Genomic DNA, 9,658 nt, shown 5'->3' with positions numbered 1-9,658 from the left:
CTTTTCCACAATGTTTTTTTCAATGTAGTCCATAGGTTCTCAATATGGTTAAGGTCAGAATTTTGGGCTGTCCAGCTTATGATCCTTAATTAATGCCTATTGAGCTATTCTTGAACTTTTTTGGATGTGGGGTTCGGGTCATTGTTTTCCTGGAACTACCAATACCTTCTTCGATGATTGATGTAATCACATTTAAAGAATCTCGATGTAGTCTTCCTATTGAATAGTACCATCAATTTTATGAAGTTCTCCAGTTCCATTGGCAGTAAAACAGGCCCAAATTATGATGCTTGTACGACCATTCTTCACTGTTGAATAGAGTTTTTGGGATTGAAGGTTAAGCCCTCTGTCGCCAAATGTGCTGATGCTGGACGAAATATGTTTAAAGAGTTTTGCTGATAAATTGACAATTTATTCTTGGTAAATTATAATATCTATAAAATGGTTATTAATTGATAAAATTTTATAAGTTTTGTGAAGTTGGTGACAGTGATCTTGTTTTTTTGATTTATTTGATGTCACCTCCTCTAGCTTCAATAACCTTACTTATCCTTGGGCTAAACCATGCTGTACCCTTGATTACATGATCAAATTTCATCGTCCAGTCCAAGGATAAGATATGCTAATATTAGAGGAGATAAAACTGCTATAGTAACGCTTGTTGACCAGTTCTTAAAAGATGTCCATTGAATGAAATCGAGAATGTTCAATTCTAGACTATTGATAGACTAGATTTCAGCTATCACAGAAAACAGAGTCGTCTTAGATACAAATGACTGAGTTGCCTTGGAGGCATGGCACGGAGCAGATTCCTGTACCTGTACACCATTTTTCACGCCACACATCTACTCCATCGATATTACCAATAAGTTTTTCAGGATATTTAGATACTCATCTGTGTTGGTCTCAAGTCCAGCCTCGTGGAAATGTGTTGGCATGATGTAATCATTGCTGGCCACATATCAAAAAACTATGACTCCGGCCTGATTTTTGAACTTCACAACTGATGTGACTTCAATCAGATTACAGGGTTTGACTTTTGAACTTTCCCAATTAATTGTGACTATAGTAGTTCAAAAGCCTGAGACAGCAATAAGATCTTATATAAATTTGGCGTTCTTTTTAAACAAAATTTTATGTGGAAGAATTTTTTTAGCCAATCACAGCAAATCCATTTTTAGCGCGAAATACAAAGAGGATCTCATGATATAGGCAGTTGAAATTATATAAACAGAAAACATACAACAACCTTATTATTAAATTTAAACAAAAAAAAATTATTGGGTTCCACTACTCTAAGATACTCTTCGGATTTCAGGTTACGTTTCTAATTTTATTTATGTGTGTGTTAGTTTTACAAGAGCAGTGTTATCTTGACTGGACTTGCTCTTATACTAATGCCAATATTCTGTAAATATTAATCTTCTACTGTATGAATGTTTAATTTTAAAACATATTAATGTCTGTTCTTTTATCAATGAAATACTTAAAATTTCAATTTTTGAAGTCATTCGGTGGAACCCGTTGATATTTAATCAAGTTTTTGATCGCTTAAGACTACAATGTTTCTTCTATTCATTGAACATCATTATATAATTTTGACATATTTTGAATATTTAGAGGTTGCTCAATGGCCGTTCATTCAAGATTTTTATTGTATCTCAACTAAGTTTAAGAACCTCAAACATTTTCATATATTTTTCATTTCTAGGAATGCATCCACTAAATAAATTTCCTTGATAATCCATTTTAACAATTTGAATTGGATTGTTATTTATTACTTTTCCTCACGTCAGAGTATGACATATCTAGGTCAATTAAAGTAACTTTAAAATGTAATTGTAGCATTATTTTTATGATAAAAATTGTTAAAACATGAATAATTAATATACTGCACATAAAGTTGATGAGAATACAGTATCAGGTACGCTTCATTTTTAAAGAACGTAAGATTCATTATGACAGAAGGGTGGGACAACATCTGTAAAGGGGCGACGCCAGTCTTACATACCCATAGACAAACTTACCTTTTGACTATAAAAGCCCCAGTGATTCTTAAAATAAGTATCATTCACTTTGTTACAATCTCTAGCTCAAATACAAAGCAAAGTAGTCAAAATGAAGTGCATTGTAAGTCTGTTCTTCAAAACAAATAATGTATTCTCAATAATCTTTTATTCTCTCTTAGGCTCTTGCCCTAGTTCTTTTCGCCGCAGCTGCTGTTGCTGAACCCAGCTACAGATACGGCTATGCTCCTTATGGTCATGGGTATGCTCACCACGGATACGGCATTGGACACCATTATGGAAAGAGATCCGCTGAGCCTGAAGCTGAGCCTTCTTATGGTCTTGCCTACGGATACGGTCCTGCCTACGGACACGGATACGCTCCTGCCTACGGACATGGCTACGGTTATGCTCACCACTACGGCAAGAGATCAGCTGAAGCTGAGCCTTCTTACGGATACTACCCCTATGCTGGATACGGTTACGGACACGGATACGGTCATGCTTACGGACATGGTTATGGTCATCACTACGGCAAGAGATCCGCTGAGGCTGAGCCTTCTTATGGCTACTATCCTCATGCTGGATATGGCTACGGCCATGCTTATGGACATGGTTACGGATATGGTCATGCATACCAATACTAAATAGTCCATTTAAACGTCTCAGAAATAAGTGAAAATGAATCCATAACATCTGGGATTTACAATGTTGCATATTCAAGCAAAATTTGAGAGTTGAGAATTGTCTCAGTCACATCAAATGATCACATTTTTTACTTATTTTTTTAAATTAGAGAAAAACCATCAATAAAAAAATATAAAAACTCTTTGCTCTTGATATATTCAAGTTAAAATCAGTTTGAATAACAACTGATGTCTCTGATTACATAATTTTTTGAACTTTCTCATAGTTCAAAAAAGAAGATTATGGTAATGATTTTATGTCGGCTGATTTATGTTAACTTTAGAGTAATTTTGGCTAAAAAGGAATCCCTTAAAGGAAATTTACACATCACACATAGTGTGCATTTCTTATTTATTCACCCAATGCCTATTTTTGGATTGCACTATCTCCTTATTTGTACAAGCTACAACAAGAAAATAACAGGGTTATATAGCCAATACATGGTTTGAAACTTTATCAGTTTAAAAAAGTTTGAAATTACATTTTTAAAAATAGACAACATTCAAATATCACACTTTTTGGAAATTCTAAGTATATCTCAATCCTTTAAGGAATAATAAGTATATTTGATTGCTTAAGAGTTTACAGTTTTAAAATCCCTATATGTTTGGACAAAAATACAATTTCAAATTATTCAGACAAAAGTTTTTGGAAAATTCTAAAACTATATCTTTCACACAATTGGCTATATAACCCTGTTATTTTCTTGTAAAATAATAGTTATAGGTAAATTTAATAAGAAATACACTATTTGATTGACTATTTTGAGAAAATTGGTTTTTTTTTTTAGAAATTTACTTTCCATTTGTAACTTTACTTTAGGCCTGATGAACTAAAAACAGTTTTGTATCTACAAATTTCTTGAAAATAAAAACCCTGAGTTATAGATTTTTAAAGAAAACATTCTATTGTTATTTTGTAGTATAAAAAGCTATAACCTGGATTAAAGTGAAACTGATTCATAACATTTTAAATTTTTTAGTTCTATTATTTGACTTTAAATATTGCCAATCCAGATAAAGGATTACATCATACCTACATATAGTCTTTAATTAATGAGTCATTGGATTATAATGGTTCAAGGTAATTCCAAATTTGTAGGAGTAGAAATGGTTAAAATAGTGGAAATGTGGTTTTTTCTGCACTCATTTTCACCAACATTAATTTTAGTTAATACCTTTTGTTTTTATTAATGTAACCTCTTCAAGATTTTGCTGAACGACATATTTGTCACCTTTTTTTAATGTTTTTATATTGGAGCTTCGTAGTTCTTAGTTGTTCAAACATTATATTCCTTCTATCCATTAAGCTTTTTTTCATTTCTTCAAGCATTAAATATGATCATAACTATGAATAAGTCAATAATTTATTTCAAAATAGACTTATGATCCTAGTTTTGGGTCTTATTGGTCCTTAAAAACATACATTCTTCTGATTTTTCACTATTTCAAATTTTTTCAAAATCACTAAGATAGAATAAAAACAAAAATTAAAGTTCTAATCTATAACAAAAAACATGAAAATGCGGCGAATATGTCATGCAACAAAGTATATAACAAAGTGAAATTACTAGCGGCGAAAATGTATGTGGTGATATTACAAATAGAGGAAATATTCACGCCAAAATCACCGGTAATTGATTATAATTAACTATCATAATCAATCAATTTCATGAATGATGTAAATATAAAAATTGATTGAAGTACAATGTCAAAATTTAGAAAAATGTTTTTCTGATACAGATTTGTTTAAATCTTGTTTATTTTTAAATTGATTTCTTTGAAAATATTTATTTTGAAGTATGTTTCAACGACTTATCATTATTTTTTTGACTATTTGACTAATTTAAAGACAAAAAGTATATGAAGACAAGACTTAGCCATAACATAAGTGAAAAACGACAGCTCCACTGTTATACAAACAAGAAAATAACAAATAGGGACTAAAAAATAAAAAATATTTAAAAATTATCATGAGAAAATGAGAACAATTTAATTTAAAAAAATGAATTTGTAATATTTTCTATTTTTTCATTTTCTCAAAAGGACGTTGAGTCCTTTAAAAAAAATCCCAATTCATATTTGACGGACTCTCCCATCAAATTATTATCGAGTAAAACCTTACTTATAATATCAGCTTTTTTCAATGGTAATGTAGGTTTTTTCTAACCCTTGCTTTACTTCTCGTTTGTATTTGCATAAAAGGAACGTCTATGTTTTCCCTCTAATTACTAATTTCTTCAATTTTTCAGTTTTGATGCTCTCAGAAAAAACATGCAATTTCTCATAATTTTCCCTGCAACCAAGGTCAAAATTGTATTTTACTACTTTCCTGGAAAAATAATTGTTGGAAAACATTCTGCTTTAAAAAATAATAGTAAAGTAAACTTTAATTTATTATCAAACTGTAGACACCGTTTCCCAATTAATTATATTGGATAACAACGAGTGGGATGTTTGACATATGATGCATGGATTGTTGCATATTCTGATCAATGTATTAGATACTTCATTACAAGTTAACCATCAAATAATTTCAACCATTTTTTTTTCTTTTTAAAAGAAAAGTAGTAAGACACAGTGTAGTTTGCTATATGATATATTTGAAGTTAAATTGAATGCAGAAGAAGTTGATAAAGAAAATGAAGGTATGATATTCTTCATAACAAAAGATATTTCCTCTTTAAGTGCATATTAACAAATGGGTTGAAATGTCCAAGGCTTCACAGATAAATGGTTCAATTATTTTATATTAACCTCATTTTAAGTTAGTACCAACCTTCAAAAGACAGCTATATAAATATTATGACAGCCTGTTCTTTAATTTGTGAGTTATTCAGCTGAGTTCGACGCTAATTTTGTTATTACCAAAACAATGCATCAAAAATGATTGTTTGTTTTAATTTAGGTGCTTCGTAGGGGGAAGGGATGTACCCCCCCTTCCAAATGACGAATTTGTGCCTTTCTATTAGAAATTTTAATATTTAATATAAAAAGAGAAAGTCGCTAATTCTCGTTCTAATTCGATTTTTTAATTTGTACTGAATATAAGTTTTAGCTCAAAACCATTCGTACCCTTGCAAAAATGCCAAGAAAACATCATTACATGTTCATGTTGGATCTTGAAACTAATTTACAATATCCCTAGTCCATCAAAAACTACTAATAACTTTAAAAAATGTCATAATTTATTCGTTTTTTAAGATAAGTTAACAAAATATCCTTTTTTGCGCTTCATACCCAAAGAGCAAAATGACTTAATACTTTATGAACTGGCCTCTGGCTTTGTTCAAACATTGAATACCCTTGAGATAAGTCTTTTCCAAATTGAGGAAAACACTGGGATCGATTTTGGCCCACTCTACTTGACAGAATCTCCAAAAGTCATCGATATTTGTTGGATGTCTTTTCCACAATGTTTTTTTCAATGTAGTCCATAGGTTCTCAATATGGTTAAGGTCAGAATTTTGGGCTGTCCAGCTTATGATCCTTAACTAATGCCTATTGAGCTATTCTTGAACTTTTTGGATGTGGGGTTCGGGTCATTGTTTTCCTGGAACTACCAATACCTTCTTCGATGATTGATGTAATCACATTTAAAGAATCTCGATGTAGTCTTCCTATTGAATAGTACCATCAATTTTATGAAGTTCTCCAGTTCCATTGGCAGTAAAACAGGCCCAAATTATGATGCTTGTACGACCATTCTTCACTGTTGAATAGAGTTTTTGGGATTGAAGGTTAAGCCCTCTGTCGCCAAATGTGCTGATGCTGGACGAAATATGTTTAAAGAGTTTTGCTGATAAATTGACAATTTATTCTTGGTAAATTATAATATCTATAAAATGATCATTAATTGATAAAATTTTATAAGTTTTGTGAAGTTGGTGACAGTGATCTTGTTTTTTTGATTTATTTGATGTCACCTCCTCTAGCTTCAATAACCTTACTTATCCTTGGGCTAAACCATGCTGTACCCTTGATTACATGATCAAATTTCATCATCCAGTCCAAGGATAAGATATGCTAATATTAGAGGAGATAAAACTGCTATAGTAACGCTTGTTGACCAGTTCTTAAAAGATGTCCATTGAATGAAATCGAGAATGTTCAATTCTAGACTATTGATAGACTAGATTTCAGCTATCACAGAAAACAGAGTCGTCTTAGATACAAATGACTGAGTTGCCTTGGAGGCATGGCACGGAGCAGATTCCTGTACCTGTACACCATTTTTCACGCCACACATCTACTCCATCGATATTACCAATAAGTTTTTCAGGATATTTACATACTCATCTGTGTTGGTCTCAAGTCCAGCCTCGTGGAAATGTGTTGGCATGATGTAATCATTGCTGGCCACATATCAAAAAACTATGACTCCGGCCTGATTTTTGAACTTCACAACTGATGTGACTTCAATCAGATTACAGGGTTTGACTTTTGAACTTTCCCAATTAATTGTGACTATAGTAGTTCAAAAGCCTGAGACAGCAATAAGATCTTATATAAATTTGGCGTTCTTTTTAAACAAAATTTTATGTGGAAGAATTTTTTAGCCAATCACAGCAAATCCATTTTTAGCGCGAAATACAAAGAGGATCTCATGATATAGGCAGTTGAAATTATATAAACAGAAAACATACAACAACCTTATTATTAAATTTAAACAAAAAAAAAAAAATTATTGGGTTCCACTACTCTAAGATACTCTTCGGATTTCAGGTTACGTTTCTAATTTTATTTATGTGTGTGTTAGTTTTACAAGAGCAGTGTTATCTTGACTGGACTTGCTCTTATCCTAATGCCAATATTCTGTAAATATTAATCTTCTACTGTATGAATGTTTAATTTTAAAACATATTAATGTCTGTTCTTTTATCAATGAAATACTTAAAATTTCAATTTTTGAAGTCATTCGGTGGAACCCGTTGATATTTGATCAAGTTTTTGATCGCTTAAGACTACAATGTTTCTTCTATTCATTGAACATCATTATATAATTTTGACATATTTTGAATATTTAGAGGTTGCTCAATGGCCGTTCATTCAAGATTTTTATTGTATCTCAACTAAGTTTAAGAACCTCAAACATTTTCATATATTTTTCAGTTCTAGGAATGCATCCACTAAATAAATTTCCTTGATAATCCATTTTAACAATTTGAATTGGATTGTTATTTATTACTTTTCCTCACGTCAGAGTATGACATATCTAGGTCAATTAAAGTAACTTTAAAATGTAATTGTAGCATTATTTTTATGATAAAAATTGTTAAAACATGAATAATTAATATACTGCACATAAAGTTGATGAGAATACAGTATCAGGTACGCTTCATTTTTAAAGAACGTAAGATTCATTATGACAGAAGGGTGGGACAACATCTGTAAAGGGGCGACGCCAGTCTTACATACCCATAGACAAACTTACCTTTTGACTATAAAAGCCCCAGTGATTCTTAAAATAAGTATCATTCACTTTGTTACAATCTCTAGCTCAAATACAAAGCAAAGTAGTCAAAATGAAGTGCATTGTAAGTCTGTTCTTCAAAACAAATAATGTATTCTCAATAATCTTTTATTCTCTCTTAGGCTCTTGCCCTAGTTCTTTTCGCCGCAGCTGCTGTTGCTGAACCCAGCTACAGATACGGCTATGCTCCTATGGTCATGGGTATGCTCACCACGGATACGGCATTGGACACCATTATGGAAAGAGATCCGCTGAGCCTGAAGCTGAGCCTTCTTATGGTCTTGCCTACGGATACGGTCCTGCCTACGGACACGGATACGCTCCTGCCTACGGACATGGCTACGGTTATGCTCACCACTACGGCAAGAGATCAGCTGAAGCTGAGCCTTCTTACGGATACTACCCCTATGCTGGATACGGTTACGGACACGGATACGGTCATGCTTACGGACATGGTTATGGTCATCACTACGGCAAGAGATCCGCTGAGGCTGAGCCTTCTTATGGCTACTATCCTCATGCTGGATATGGCTACGGCCATGCTTATGGACATGGTTACGGATATGGTCATGCATACCATTACTAAATAGTCCATTTAAACGTCTCAGAAATAAGTGAAAATGAATCCATAACATCTGGGATTTACAATGTTGCATATTCAAGCAAAATTTGAGAGTTGAGAATTGTCTCAGTCACATCAAATGATCACATTTTTTACTTATTTTTTTAAATTAGAGAAAAACCATCAATAAAAAAAATATAAAAACTCTTTGCTCTTGATATATTCAAGTTAAAATCAGTTTGAATAACAACTGATGTCTCTGATTACATAATTTTTTGAACTTTCTCATAGTTCAAAAAAGAAGATTATGGTAATGATTTTATGTCGGCTGATTTATGTTAACTTTAGAGTAATTTTGGCTAAAAAGGAATCCCTTAAAGGAAATTTACACATCACACATAGTGTGCATTTCTTATTTATTCACCCAATGCCTATTTTTGGATTGTACTATCTCCTTATTTGTACAAGCTACAACAAGAAAATAACAGGGTTATATAGCCAAAACATGGTGTGAAATTCTTTAAAAAAGTTTGTAGAACTTTATCAGTTTAAACTTTCGTCTAAGGAATAATAAATTGAAATTACATTTTTAAAAATAGACAACATTCAAATATCACACTTTTTTGGAATATTCTAAGTATATCTCAATCCTCTTACCTTTTTATAAATTAATATTATAGCAAATTTAATAAGTATATTTGATTGCTTAGTGGTTTTTAGAGTTTACTCCAGTAACTTTACTTTAGGTTGTATGTGTGTTTCATCCCTAAGTGTATGTTTGGATAAAAATACAATTTCAATTTATTATTCCTTAGACAAAAGTTTAAGCTGATAAAGTTGTACAAACTTTTTTAAAGAATTTCACACCATGTTTTGGCTATATAACCCTGTTATTTTCTTGTTGTAGCTTGTACAAATAAGGAGATAGTGC

The 9,658-nt window shown here is 31.9% G+C and overlaps 1 protein-coding gene across 1 annotated transcript; it reads left to right on the top strand.

The window, feature by feature from the left end:
* Positions 1–2,045: 2,045 nt before the first annotated feature.
* On the top strand, positions 2,046–8,891 carry LOC121127739 (uncharacterized). Its single transcript, XM_040723218.2, is given in 4 exon segments — positions 2,046–2,130; positions 2,189–2,633; positions 8,316–8,357; positions 8,360–8,891. Coding segments are annotated over 4 exon segments (891 nt in total). The 5' UTR covers positions 2,046–2,118; the 3' UTR covers positions 8,752–8,891.
* The last annotated feature ends 767 nt before the right edge of the window (positions 8,892–9,658 follow it).

The sequence above is a fragment of the Lepeophtheirus salmonis genome, chromosome 13, assembly GCF_016086655.4.
Source record: "Lepeophtheirus salmonis chromosome 13, UVic_Lsal_1.4, whole genome shotgun sequence".
NCBI classification, from domain to species: Eukaryota; Metazoa; Arthropoda; class Copepoda; order Siphonostomatoida; family Caligidae; genus Lepeophtheirus; species Lepeophtheirus salmonis.
Note: the sequence above shows the minus strand (reverse complement) of the source record. Positions and strands in the feature narration are given on the sequence as shown.